Source organism: Jaculus jaculus, chromosome 4 (genome assembly GCF_020740685.1).
Source record: "Jaculus jaculus isolate mJacJac1 chromosome 4, mJacJac1.mat.Y.cur, whole genome shotgun sequence".
NCBI classification, from domain to species: domain Eukaryota; kingdom Metazoa; phylum Chordata; class Mammalia; order Rodentia; family Dipodidae; genus Jaculus; species Jaculus jaculus.
The window spans coordinates 80,078,552-80,093,808 of NC_059105.1; the positions used below are offsets into that span (position 1 = coordinate 80,078,552).

The 15,257-nt window shown below is 37.2% G+C and overlaps 1 protein-coding gene across 6 annotated transcripts in view; it reads right to left on the reverse strand.

The window, feature by feature from the left end:
• The window catches only part of Marchf7 (membrane associated ring-CH-type finger 7), a 46,495-nt gene that overhangs the window by 20,795 nt on the left and 10,443 nt on the right, over positions 1 to 15,257 (reverse strand). For 4 of the 6 annotated variants that reach the window (XM_004651871.3, XM_045147238.1, XM_045147236.1 and 1 more), the window contains exons 2-4: positions 3,910 to 4,074; positions 2,985 to 3,180; positions 452 to 619 (exon numbers count right to left, since the gene is read on the reverse strand). In XM_004651871.3, coding sequence (XP_004651928.1) covers positions 452 to 619; positions 2,985 to 3,180; positions 3,910 to 4,062 — 517 coding nt within the window. In that variant the 5' untranslated portion in view covers positions 4,063 to 4,074. The remainder of the gene's footprint in view (positions 1 to 451; positions 620 to 2,984; positions 3,181 to 3,909; positions 4,075 to 15,257) is intronic. The other 2 variants (XM_012947366.2, XM_045147239.1) reach the window with 1 other exon arrangement.

The following is a 15,257-nucleotide window of genomic DNA, read 5'->3' on the forward strand; positions in this document are numbered from 1 at the left end:
CCAGAAACTGTACAGGTCTTGTCAGTGTAATAAAAATAAAGGCGTACTCATGTTATACCCAGAACATTCTACATTATCATTTAAAATGTAACTTCAACATTTAGTTACTTCAGAATTAGAAATACTTATAGGCATATCATACTTGAATATGTAAGAATCATCTAGCATGTTGATTTAGTATTATTATCTTATATGCTAACATATACACTCTTCATTAAGAGTTTGGAAAATCAAGTCAAAAATTTCAAATATGGGTAGGCTGAATATTCATTTAGACTTATCTGTTTCAATATGTTTATATTTTTAAATTAAAACAATGAATATTATTACAAAGCATGCTCTTCTGAAATTTTAAGATTCACTTCACTAATTCCTTAATATTCTCAATGTCATGAAGAAGAAATTTAACATTACTAGAAAAGCTATACTTAATAATGTAGTTTATACATACATGGTGAAGTTGTGAAATCACCACTTCGGTGATTATAATCCATAAGATTACTAATGGAAGAATCTGTTCTCCTCTCCAAATCTCTCCTTTCTCTCATAAACTCTGTTTCAAATGAACCAAGTACCATTGATGAAGATCTGGGAACTTGACTATGCCTCCAAGAAGAATCTTAAAGTAATTGAAGAAGTTTTATTTCAGAGAAAGTTTCAAGGTTCTTGAGGAACAGTAAGTCTTCAGTAATACAGAAGAGGTTACTATTACTATTGATTTATGACAGGAATCTCTGGTTACACTGTCACAATCACAAGCAAAATTCAACAAAGCAATCATTTACTAATAAAGCTAATCATAAAATATTTTCCTATGCAATCACTTTTTGGTGCTGGGAAATGAATCCAGATCCTCAGATATATCTACAGTAAGTATATGCATGCTAAACACTAAACATATCCTTAACCTTGAAATCCATCCACATATATGTTATCAATGTCTCAGTATCTCTCCACCACACTTGACTTATATAATGTAAGCATGATATAAAATGATTATAGATCAAAACATGTTAATCTTGTCAAAGATGCAGAATTTCACTCAAAAGTCAGTGATGCTTGGAAAAAGCTAAAATGAAAACCAAAGCCATTTGGACACAGAAATAAATCATACTATAAATATAATAAATGTTTCAGAAAAAAAAACCTTTTCAGCATAGGAATTAAATTCAAGGTCTCGCACATGTTAACCACATACCCTATCAGTGAGTAACACAACACTCCAATCTGAGAAGTACTCATCTTAGGATTCTCCCCACTGTCTTAGGCACATTATCAGCAGAGATACATGTGTCACTTGACCTCTGGCTTCCTGTGGGTGCTGGGCAGGACTGAACTTGAATCATCAGGCTTTACAAGCAAGCTCCCTTAGATGTTGAGCTATGTCTCCAACCTATAAAAAGCTTTTTTCATCATTACCACATTTTTTGATTCATTTTTAGTTCTAAGAATTAATGCAATTTTGCAGTTATATTTCAAATCTTTCAGCCATTTCATTTACAATTAAATTTAATAGTGAGAGAGATGGCTCATGGTACTTGCTTGCAAGGCCTGTCAACCATGGTTTGATCTTCTAACACCCACTTAGAGCTGAGTGAAAAAAGTTTGCAAGGGGCAAGAGATCCTACCATGACCATGTGCATACACATTAAAAAAAAAAAAAAAAAGAAGCACTTCCAGACCTTATCTTTCTTTCACTATCACTTTGAAATTTTGGCTCTTCCATTCCAAGCTTCAATAATTCCTGCTTATCTTGAAAAATGCCCCATTGTCTTTAATGCTACTCCTTCAGTCAGCCTAAGAGAAGAAAACTGTCTCTGCATAGTACTGCATATCCACAAGTTAAGTACAGTTTGCTCTTAGCCATCTCACTACTTTTACCATGCTTCAAATGGGCAGTGTTTTTCCCATGGCGGTCCTGCTTATTAAAATAGAAAGTGTGTTAACTTACAACTGAAATAATCAACCCTTTAGGAATTTTGTCTCTACTTGTGTAAACCCACATTTTGCTTCTAAAGCAATTTTAGGCACAGGCAAGCATTTCACGTGACAAAAGGAATAACCTTTCTGCTATCTCAATTTGAACCAAGGACATAACTGACTACAAAATATGCAGCATAGGGCTTTATATACCATTACCCATTTGAATCCCAGAGTAGTTAATCTGTCTAATCCCATTCTCCTACGTAAGAGATTGTGAGGCTCAGAACTCTAATTTCTTGTCAAACTGTCACTAGACAAGTTCCAACTTCATTTTTTTAGTCCAAGAGTTTCATATTTTCAGGAAGTAACATGCCATGTTACTCTCTAAAACACTCAGGAAGTCTTCTTTAAAAAAATTATTTGAGACACAGAGTGTGTATATGTGCACGTGTGCATGGGTGGACTAGGGCCTCTTGCCACTGCAAATGGACTCAAGATGCATGTACACTTTGTGCATATGGTTTTACGTGAATATTGGGGAATTGAACCTGGGATGGCAGGTAGGCTTTGCAAGCAAGTACCCTTAACCACTGAGCCATCACCCCAGCCCTAAGAAATGTTCTTAAAGATTTATGTAGTAAGAACCAGGCAGAGTGGTGCATGCCTTCAATCCCAACACTAGGGAGGCAGAGGTAGGAGAATCACCTTAAGTTTGAGGCCACCCTGACCCTGAGACTACATAGTAAACTCCAGGTCAGTCTGAGCTAGAGTGAGACTCTACCTCAAAAACCAAAAAACTATGTAATAAATGTGGCTTTCCTAGTAACACTATAAAAACATATCTCCCAAAATAACCAGTAAACTAACATGTGACATTTACCAATTATAATTAAGATATATAGCAGTTATTCTAATTAAAATCTGCTAATATTCTATATGTTGAATAAACTAAGTCCAAAGAAAGGCAAAAAGAACAGTGAATTCCACTTGTACTACTAAGTTAAGGTAAAATAGTCCAAAGTACTTCACAGTAGATTTAACAAAAAGTAAGTAATTCTTACCTGACACGGCATTTACACCACTTCCAATATTTCTCCCAGCTGAGGTAGAAGTACAGTTTGTACAGGAAAGTTTAGGTCTTTTTGAATCATGATCCCGTTGCTGGTTTTGTGATCTGGCGCGTGCTCCCTGAGTTATCTCAGATTCACTATACCATGTAGGCTGAAATGGGGATGCAGATGCAGATGCAGATGTAGACTGCAAAAATTTAAAACAGAAATAAAATGCATTCAATTTTTTTTTAATTTTTATTTATTTATTTGAGAGCAACAGAGAGAGAGAGAGAGAGAGAGAGAGAGAGAAAGAAAGAAGGGGGGAAGGATGGAGGGAGAAAGAAAGAAAATGGGCACACCAGGGCCTCCAGCCACTGCAAAAGAACTCCAGATGCGTGCACCCCCTTGTGCATCTGGCTAACATGGGGAATTGGACCTCAAACCAGGGTCCTTAGGCTTCACAGGCAAGGGCTAAACGGCTAAACCATCTCTCCAGCCCAAAATGCATTCAATTTTAATTTAATCTACAGTGGCCTCATAAATTTCCAAGGGCCCATTTATACCCATAAGCACCAATTTTGTTCGTATCTCCTTGTCCATTTACTATACACAACAATTTGGTTTTCCTGGACTATTAATCCAATTTAGATCATCCACTCTTTTAACTGTGTGTGTGTACAAATAAACAAACTTCATCATCAATATTCCTGAAAATTTGTTTCCCCTTCTCAGAACATCTACAAAAGGCACTGACATATGGTTCTGAATAAGATTCTTCCATCATTATGAAGATACCAAATTATGAAAATCATTAGGTATTTATTCTGTTACCATTTTCATCATGTTTAGATTACAGGATCCCTTATATCCAGATGATCTTTAAAAATCTAACAAACAGAAAAGACTACACATGTATTTCAAATTAATGCATTACCTGATATTCAGAATCCAATCTAAACGAAGAATCTCTAGAATGATAGGTATCATTTAAACTATTTCCTCTGCTTCCAGACATCATCCTAGTACTTAAAGAGCCAGATGGTTGAACAGAAATTCTTCTTGGAATCCTGGAAGGTTTAGAATCCATTCTTAGGATTTCCTATAAAACAATTTTTCTCGTTAGTTATCTTGGGAAAACATCGAAGTCTTTACTTCCTAATTTTCTTTGATCATTAGTTCAACAATTAACCATTAAAAAAATATATTTTACTCATTTATTCACGATGAGAGATAAACACACAGAGAGAAAGCGAATGGGTACGCCAGGGCCTCTAGTTACTGCACATGAACTACAGACACGTGCCCCCTTGTTCATCTGGCTTAACATGGGTCTTGTAGAATCAAACCCAGGTTTTTAAGCTTTGCAGGCAAATGCCATAATCGCTAAGCCAAATCCCTAGTCCCTTGACCATTTTTTTTTAAAAAGAATTAATCATTAAAGGCAGGTATGGTCGCTCATACCTTTAACAAGAGCTAGACTTTCTGAGACCTTACCTCAAAAAAGAAAGTCATGTGTACCCAGCAGTAAGTACTGTAAGACCACAGAAGGTTTCCAGGGTATATCTGGGAAATCAAACCTATGAGATATATAGCATATACTAGGGATCTAGAAAAAGGTAGGACCCTGAAACAAACCATTTGATCATGGCCCCCCAGAACGATAAAAATTTGAAGATACAAGGTAACAGAAAGGACTAGGCTACAGTATGGTACAATTACTGTGAAAAATGGCATGGAAATGCTTTAAAAATTAATGAGAATTATCATATGATATAGAGTACTTCTTTTTTGGTATGTACCCCCAAAAACCCTGAAAATAGTATCTTGGTATATTGCCATACCCATGCCTCAGCAGTAGTATTCACAACAAAAGCCAAATATTACCAACAGATAAATGGATAAGCAAAATGTGGCATGCACAATGGACTATCATTCAGCCTTAAAAGAAGGGAATTCTGCTGGGGGTGGTAGTATATGCCTTTAATCCCAGCACTCAGGAGGCAAAGGTAGAAGAATCACCGTGAGTTCTACACCCTGAGAATACAGAGTGAATTTCAGGTTAGCCTGGGCTAGAGTAAGACCCTACCTCGAAAAACCAAAAAAGAAAGAGAGAGAGAAAAAAAAAGAATTCTAATATATCAAATTCAAGGACATTATACAAAGTGAAATAAACCAGTTATAAAAGATATATACTATATGATTTTACTTATGAGTTATCTGCCATAGTTAAAATCACAGATATAGGAAACAGAATGGTAATTACCAGGGGCATTGAGGAGTGACAATTACAAGTGTACCAAGTTTAAGTATCACAAGATAAAAAGAATTAAGTTAGACCACAATATTAGCATCCTACCATTGTAAGTATATTTAACACAACAACAAACTATACTTACAACACATTATTAGGATAGCAAATTTTATGTGATTGTTATTTTACTACAATCAAAAAACCTGAGAAGCTGGGCGTACTGGCACATGCCTTTAACCCCAGCACTTGGGACTCAAGAGGTAGGAGGATTGCCATGAGTTCAAGGCCACCCTGAGAATGCATAGTGAATTCCAGGTCAGCCTGAACCTCAAAAAACAAAACAAAGCAACAACAAAGCAAAACACACAAACCAAAAAAACTGAGTAGAAAAAGAGAAGGTGATGATGCACAGGGCACATTGTTGAATTAAACCCTGTATTGGATCACTAAAAATGCCTAATCTTCTCCAGGTTCATTTCCCCAAAGACCAAGTATTCATTGACTGGGAAATAAAGATCTAATAGGTAATAACACTCCCAACCCATGAATCATCTCTGCAAATTTTCAAGTAGGAGTATCAGAAAATCTATAGAATCATGAAACCCAAAGTCACCTTTCTGGAGACTTAAGGGGTTCTACTCTTCAATCATGAGAAGAACACCAGAGGTACTAGTAATGGCACATGGATGTTCTCAATCAAAGTCTAGCTTGTTAGGGCATACAGTATTAACTCAATGACATTGTCTGGCTTATCATGAAATGAGGCTCTAGGTCTAGCAAAGGGAAGGAAGGGAGGAAGGGCAGTTGGACAAAAGCAGCCTACCTTACCACTTACTCTTCTAACCCCACTGCCAAGTGTACTAGTTATCAAAAGCAATTAAGCTTTTCTAGTAGTTTTCTCCAATAACAAACATCAAACATGAGCAGGTATCCAAGAAGGGCATAACATAAATTTAGACTAAAATAATCACAATGAACAAACAGGAACTTACAGATGATGCAGGGAAAAAGAAATTTGGAGAAAGTAGGTGCTTATTATTTTCGAAGAGATAAAAAACATTCATTCATAAAATGTTTCACGATTGCAATCAAGAGTACTATAAGGACTTCTGGAATTTCCAAATGTGTTTAATCTTAAAAACTTAGAAATACTAAAGTACACTAATCACAGTGATTTGAATGAGCCAAGAAAAGCTCCCAAAGAGCAGAAAAAGTAGAAATTGTGACATGAAAATGAGAGCTGCTTGGAAGGTTATCATTTGACTATAACTATAGTAAAAGACAAGAAATTGACAAGAAATAAAAGGAAACTTTTACACCTGAAATCTACAAATCTTCACACTGAGATGAAGATTCAAAAAAAAAAAGACCAATACTAGTAAGAACATCACTTCATGATTAGTTGCTTTCCTCATTGTTGTGACCAAAATCCTGACAAGAATTATCTTAAGTGTGGGTTTGTTTTGGCTTGCAGTTTAAGAAGGCTGCATCCAATCACCTCACTTAGAAATCTACCATCTGCCTTTTATAAATTATTTAAATATTTAAGTCCATACCAAATTTTCACTAGAAAGCAGTGAATTCTGTATTATAAAGCTAGAGGCCATGCAATAGGAGAAATAATATCATGATTAAACACTAACATTCAAAAGCATTTTGTGAATCCCCAGTGTCAAAACTGTAAAAATCTATAAAGTAGTTTAACAAGTAGCAGATGTTTTACTTTATCAAGGCAGCTATGAAAATCATTTGTCACCTGAGGATTTTAAATGAGACAAGTTCTTTTTAAAAGACATGTCTACATCTGAGTTTAACAAAATGTTCCTTAATTATATCTCTCGGATTACTTCAACTATATATCCAGTTTTTTCTTGTAAAATGAAATTATCTTAGTAGGCTATCTGCTCCAAACAAACCTCTTAGGAGAAGGCAAAGAGGCAGAGCCCTTTGAGAGACTAATTTAATACCACACGAAACTATTTTTGGCGACTCTTCTACATAAAAACCTGATTGCATTCTGACAATGTAGGTGTTATACAAAAACTTACGTAATTTGGTTATATAAGTTGTAGGTCAAAAGCACAAAATATTAAATGTGTAAGTCTTTGAAAAACTTCTTCTAGACCACTTAATAAGTTTCTAAAAATAAGTTTTTGTGTACTATGTGCTAGGAACATTAATACTAAATAAGACAATGAGGTAGATGGGCACACTATACTGAAATGGTGCCCATACTAAACTTACAGTCTACTGAAGAACTAACTACAAAGCTAACATAAAAATTGTAAATTCTATCAAAGAAAAGACATAAGAATGACAGATCAGAGTCAAGAAAAATGTATTTGAAATTTAGCAGTTTTAATGAATACTTAAAATAGTACCTTTAAAGTCCAAAGTTAGTATGTCTAGTCTTTAAACAGTTTCTTAGTTTCCTTCTATTATTATGTACTATTTCTTTAAATTTATGTTTGATTCCAGAGATCTATAGGTAGGTCTTTTGTGTTTGGTGATAAGATAAAAATTTATCCTAAGGGATGGCTTTATAGCCTTGGGGCCCTGCACTAAATTAAAATATAAATGCTTTGTAATTTCAGTTTTGAACATTTTCCCCTTTGTCTTTTTGGTGCTGGGGATTAAACTTGGGTCTTTACACACTGTCACTAACTAAGCTACATCTCCTTCCCTTGTTTATAAGTGTGGTCAGACAAAAAGGTAGAATTTGAGGTACAATGAATATTCACCATGCCTCTCTAAACAGTACTTCTGATTGTCATGCAGCTTCCATAGCACACTTAATTGGTATTGTGAATTTAACTAGAAGCCCGTCATGGTTAAGTACACCAGAATTCAGTGCTCATGTCCCCCACGAACAGGTCACTTGCTCTGATGTGTAGAAGTTATTTTAAATGCATTAAGAAGGTAATGAACCTCAATACTGTAACAATCTTTATCACTGGTATTTGAAATAGTTACTTTACTGAGCTTCTCAACTCCTAAGATGAAGTCTCGGAATAAAGATTCTCTATAAGTACTACTTAGCTACCATTTACCTCATTATCTGTACTTTGCCAAATGACCTCACATTAAGACATTTTAATAGACTAACATAAGCCCTAAAAGACAGTTCATTTGTACCAACTCAAAAGCTAATACAACAGTCTTACAAATCTGTAGCTTCTTGGCTACTACTAAAGATTAACTTCATTTCTGTAGATAAATTCTTTCAGCTGAGTTTCCTGGGAAGCTCTTCAGAGATCTTGAAAGTTGGTTCATGCTTTCAGTGTCCTGCTACATGCTACAAAGGATCTTTATGCAAATAAAAAGTTACATTCAGCCGGGTGTGGTGGCACACATCTTTAATCCCAGCACTAGAGAAGCAGAGGTAGGAGGATCACCGTGAGTTCGAGGCCACCCTGAGACTACATAGTGAATTCTAGGTCAGTCTGAGCTTCAGTGAGACCCCACCTCAAAAAAACAAAAACAGTTACATTCATAAACAACATTAAATGTACTCATACCTATTTTGTGGGGGAAAACCTTCATCACCTCAAATTTTCTTTCCAAGCAAAAGCCTAAAGAAATACATTACCTCACATGTAAAATTGAAAAAATAATTCTGCAGGTGGTATTATCTGTGGCTTACCAAGACCTCATGAGTCACTTGTTAAATACAAGTAAAAATTCATCTTAAGGGTTCAATTCCCTAGCTACCCACGTAGAGTCAAAAAGGTTCATTTGCATCAGCAAGAGACCATGATACTGCCAGCATCCCATATGTGCAAATAAATGAATGAAAAAATTTTTTAGTCCTAGGAACAACAATAACTCTAGTACTCAGGAGGTGAAGACAGAGTATTAAGTTGTAGGCCAGCGTGTGCTAAATGCAAAACACTGTCTCAAAAAACAGAACAGTAAAAAAATAACAAAAAAACCAATATCCTATCTCAAATTCAACTTTTAATAGCCACTAAATGCCCAACAGCAGAAAGTAACCATGAGTCATCTCCTCATATACTTCAGATGCAAAGGTAGTAAACAGAATTAAATAACCACAATATGACATAAGTCTGATAGCTGAGATATACAAAATATTATAAGACACATTTTCAGTTACTGTTAATGGAATATTATTCAAATCAGTTCTTTAAAAACTGAATGCAGTGTCTACATTACAGTAACAAAGGCCTAGACAAGTTTTAGCAGGTCAATAATGAAGATAAAGTAGGAAACCAAAGATATGAAAGTAAGAAAGTAATTTCTGTCCTGACGATATTTGAAGAGTTCCAAATTTATACTTTCACTCGTCCAATCTCATGGAATGCAGTCAAAGATCAGGACACAAATAAGGTTACTCCAGCAATATACTAACTTTTGTACAGATTTGTAGCCCAGGTTGACATTGCTTATATGCTAAATGAAGTTCAACCCTTTCATTTAGTCTAAGGCAATTACAATTTAAGAATCTACCAAGTACCAGCTTTGCTAGAGGAGAATTTAGGTCTTCAGGCTAGGCTTTGAATTATTTCTATCAATTCTTTTCAGTTATCAGTAGTTAAAATAAACAAACAAACAAACAAACACACACACACCTAAACAGACACAAAAATATGGCACTATAAACAAGGTCCGTATTAACATACTAGAGACGAGGAAAAAAATGGTAGACCCAACATCAAATCATATATTGAGAGTCATGACTATCAAACTGCGGGGATCTAGCTCAGTGGTAGAGAACTTGTCTAGCATGTGTTAAGATAATGGGTTTGAATTTCAGCAACACTATCAGATCAAAAAAGTGTATTAGCTTACATAAAGAAAGGTTTAAAAACATATAACAGGGAACAGGAAACTGCCAAAAGAACACTACTGAAAAAGAATTTAAAAGTCACAGTCACACAAAAATGTGTAATGTAGAGATTAAACAGACAAAATTAAGTGGGCATGGTGGCTCACACCTGCTATTGCAACACTCAAGAAGCTAAGTTAGGAGGATTATTAAGTTTGAGGCTACGTGGGCTATACAGCGAAACAGTGAAATCCAGGCCAGCCTGGTGGCCTAGGTTTAATTCCCTGTTTTTAAAAAATTAACTTAAGTAAAACAAAATAATAGAGAAGACCAAAAGTAGTATATGAACCCTAAGTAAGATTCTATGTCAACAGAGAACAGAAAATTTGACAATGCTCTGAATTTTAGGGGCACAATACTTGTCAAAAGTTAAATTTCCCAATCTAGTCTAGTGAGAATATGATGGATAACTGAGTCCACCAGAGAGCTGAGGTTGCAAGGCAAGCAGATGAACTACAAAAGATGGCAAGCCCCTTTACAGGGGAGATGGGACAAAGGCAGCCATCACAAAAACTTACAATTTCTTGAATTCTTAAAGGCTAAAAATTTGCTAGTGTGACAGTTCAACTCTGCAACCATCTGTGGAACTAACAAGGGAATTCACTGAGAGCTAATGAGAAAGAATGAGGGCAGACAAGACCTCTGTACAGCAAGCAGGGCCTGACTACATTTAAGAGGAGAATATCCAAAAACCTGCCCAGGTTCAACAACTGCAAAAGTACAAGGTGGTAACAAATGGTTGCTATGGGAAGGCTAGGAAATCTGAGATGGATGACACTGATAACAAACTGTGCCCTAAGAAACTAGCCTCTGGGAACTTTAAAACACTCAAGCGAGAAATTGCAGAAGACACTAGAAAGTGGAGAAACATCCCTTGTTCCTGGATTGGAAGAATCAATATTGTGAAAATGGCAATCTTACCTAAAGCAATCTACACATTTAATGCAATCCCTATCAAAATTCCAAAGGCTTTCTTCATGGAAATAGAAAAAACAATCCAAAAATTCACTTGGAATGACAAAAAAAAACCTCGAATATCTAAAATAATACTGAGCAACAAAAATAAGGCTGGTGGTATCACCATACCTGATTTTAACCTATACTACAGAGCCATAGTAACCAAAACAGCATGGTACTGGCACAAAAACAGACATGTAGATCAGTGGAACAGAATAGAGGACCCAGATGTAAGCCCAAGTAGCTATAGCCACCTGATATTCGATAAAAATGCCAAAAATACTCATTGGAGAAAAGACAGCCTCTTCAGCAAGTGGTGTTGGGAAAAATGGATATATATCTGCAGAAGAATGAAAAATAGATTCTTCTCTCTCGCCGTGCACAAGAATTAAGGTCAAATGGATTAAAGACTTTAACAACAGGCCTGAAACTCTGAAACTGCTAGAGGAAAAAGTAGGGGAAATCATTCAACATATTGGTCTTGGCAAAGACTTTCTGAATACAACCCCAATTGCTCAGGCAATAAAACCACAGATTAATCACTGGGACCTCATGAAATTACAAAGATTTTGCACTGCAAAGGACACAGTAAAAAAAGCAAAGAGGCAACCTACAGAATGGGAAAAAATCTTTGCCAGCTATATATCTGATAGAGGATTAATATCTAGGATATACCAAGAACTCAAAAAGTTAAATAAGGAATCAAACAAGCCAATCAAAAAATGGGCTATGAGCCAGGCGTGGTGGCGCACGCCTTTAATCCCAGCACTTGGGAGGCAGAGGTAGGAGGATTGCCATGAGTTCGAGGCCACCCTGAGACTCCATAATGAATTCCAGGTCAGCCTGAGCTAGAGTGAAACCTTATCAAAAAAAAAAAAAAGGGCTATGGAGCTAAATAGAGCATTCTCAAAGGAAGAAATAAGAATGGCATATAAGCATCTAAAAAAAATGTTCTACATCCCTAGTCATCAGGGAAATACAGATTAAAACTACATTGAGATTCCATCTCACTCCTGTCAGATTGGCCACCATCATGAAAACAAATGATCATAAATGTTGGCGGGGATGTGGAAAAAAAGGAACCCTTCTACACTGCTGGTGGGAATGCAATCTGGTCCAGCCATTGTGGAAAACAGTGTGGAGGTTCCTAAAACAGCTAAAGATTGATCTACCATATGACCCAGCTATAGCACTCCTAGGCATATATCCAAAGGACTCATCTCATTTCCTTAGAAGTACGTGCTCAACCATGTTTATTGCTGCTCAATTTATAATAGCTGGGAAATGGAACCAGCCTAGATGTCCCTCAACTGATGAGTGGATAATGAAGATGTGGCACATTTATACAATGGAGTTCTACTCAGGGGTAAAGAAAAATGAAGTTATGAAATTTGCAGAAAAATGGATGGACCTGGAAAGGATTATACTAAGTCAGGTAACCCAGGCCCAGAAAGCCAAGCGCCACATGTTCTCCCTCATATGTGGATCCTAGCTACAGATGATTGGGCTTCTGTGTGAGAATGAAAATACTTAGTAGCAGAGGCCAGTAAGTTAAAAAGGAGACATAAAGGGAAGAGAAAGGAAGGGAGGAGGATACTTAATAGGTTGATATTGTATATAGGTAATTACAATGATTGTAATGGGGAGGTAATATGATGGAGAATGGAATTTCAAATGGGAAAGTGTGGGGGTGGGGAGGGATGGAATTACCATGGGATATATTTTATAATCATGGAAAATGTTAATAAAAATTAAAAAAAAAAAAAAAAAAAAAGAAACTAGCCTCTGGGTATGCCTGTAGGGATTATTTTGACTAGGTTAATTGAGGTGGAAGAACTACCCTAGCTGTGGGCAGGTACCACTCCAAACTCAAAGATCTGGGATCCTGGGCTGTATAAAAAGGAGAGCTGGCTGAGCACCAGCATGCACTGCTCTCTGCCTCTTCACTGTGGACTGAATGTGACCAACTACCTCAAGCTCCTGCCACCATTCCTGGACAGCAACCTCCAACTATCAGGCTAAAAAAAATCCTTTAAGTTCTTATCAGGCCAACTAGAAAGTAACCAACATACAAGGCAAGAGCTATGAAACCCACCTATCCAAGACCTTCAGCAGCCACAAAAATCTGACTGCAGTATAGCCTCTAGAAATCTAAAGATCTGATACACAGAGTCTTTCTAAAATGGAAGATGAATGCAATTAGGAATAGCTCCCTAGACATTGTTTTGCTTCATTGAATAAAAAGCAGCAGTTCTCTACTACTGAGGAAGGTAAAACAGCCTGTGAGATTACTCTGGTAGAGGACCTTTGAAAATTGGCTGGTTTAAGAATACTGAAAAGAAACCATGTAGCTTTCTAGGACTCGTGCTGTATTAGTTGTTTTCCTTATTGCTGTAGCAAAATACCTGACAAAAGCAATTTCAGGAAGATGAGATTTAGTTTAGCTTATAGTTTGAAGTTACACAGTAAGGTATACCAATAGGAGCAGTTGATCACATTGCACCTACAATCAGTAATCAGTGATGAACGTCCACATTTGGCTTTTTTTCCATTTTACACAGTTAAGGATCCTAGGGTACCATCAACACTTAGGGTGGCTTTTTCATGTCAGTCAACTCAATCAAGACATTCCCATACAGGCTTGCCTAGAAGCTCACCTGCTCGTTGATTCTAGGACCTGTCAGGTTGACAATCAACAGAAATATCACACACATAGCCGGCATGGTGGTGCACGCCTTTAATCCCAGCACTCAGGAGGCAAAGGTAGAAGGATTGCCATGAGTGCCATGAGTTTGAGGCCACCCTGAGACTCCATAGTGAATTCCAGGTCAGCCTGGGCTACAGTGAGACCCCACCTCCAAAAACCAAAAAAAAAAAAAAAGAAAGAAAGAAATATCACACACACAAAAGCACCAAGTAGTGGAGTACTATGATGGCAAGGAAAGCAATAATACAGTTCAGACACAGTGTAACTACAAATTAAACCAAGTCAACCCATCACATGCCCTCGACATATAAACTACACAAATATCAACTAGGATAACTAGCTCTTACAACCTATGATACTTTTATCAGAATGCAGAAAATGATTTTTTTTTAAATTTTTATTTATTTATTTGAGAGCGACAGACACAGAGAGAAGGACAGAGAGAGGAGAGAGAGAGAATGGGCGCGCCAGGGCTTCCAGCCTCTGCAAACGAACTCCAGACGCGTGCGCCCCCTTGTGCATCTGGCTAACGTGGGACCTGGGGAACCGAGCCTCGAACCGGGGTCCTTAGGCTTCACAGGCAAGCGCTTAACCGCTAAGCCATCTCTCCAGCCCCAGAAAATGATTTTAAAGAGGAACACTAAAGGCTGTGAAGGTGGCTCCTGAGTTAAAAGTGCTTGCTTGAAAAGTCTGCTGGCCTAGGTTTAATTCCCAAGCCACCCATGTAAGCCAAATGCAAAAAGTGGACCAAGCATCTGATGTTCATTTGTCCTTGTGCACCCCCCCACACACACTCAAAATGTTACAAAAACACTGAATAGGGAGCCATAGTCAGAAAGTAAAAAGAAAAAATTTTTTAAAAAGGGAGACTTACTTAGGGGAAACACCTGAACTGACCTTTTAAAAAGGTATTTGCGGGCTGGAGAGATGACTCAGTGCTTGATGGCCCAAGTTTACTTCTCCAGTATCCACGTAAAGCCAGATAAACTAAGTGGTATGTACATATAGAATTCATATGCAGTGGCACGAGGTCCTAGTGTGACCCTCCTATCCCATGCATCTCTTACTCTCTCTAAAATATGTATTCAACTTATTTGCACATGCCCATACATGCAGGAGTCTCCTGTTGCTGCAAACAAATACCTGTATGGCTTTACTTTTTACATATTTATTATTTATTTGAGATGGAGGATGGGGAGGGGGGGAGAGAGCGCACACAAGCGCATCAGGGCCTCCAGCTGCTGAAAATGAACTCCAGACGCATGAGCCACCTTGTGCATCTGGCTTATGTGGGTCCTAGGGAATCAAACCTAGGTACTTAGGCTTTGCAGGCAAGTGCTTTAACTGCTAAGCCATCTGTTCAGTCCCCTGTGTGGCTTTATGTGGGTGGCTGGGCAATTTAACTCTGGCAGACAAGTTTGGCAAGCAAGCACTTTTAGTAGGTGAGCCACCCACCCGCTAGCCCTTGAACTTTTTGATGACAAAAGAGAAAGCATAAAGATAATCAATGCACTTTTTCTT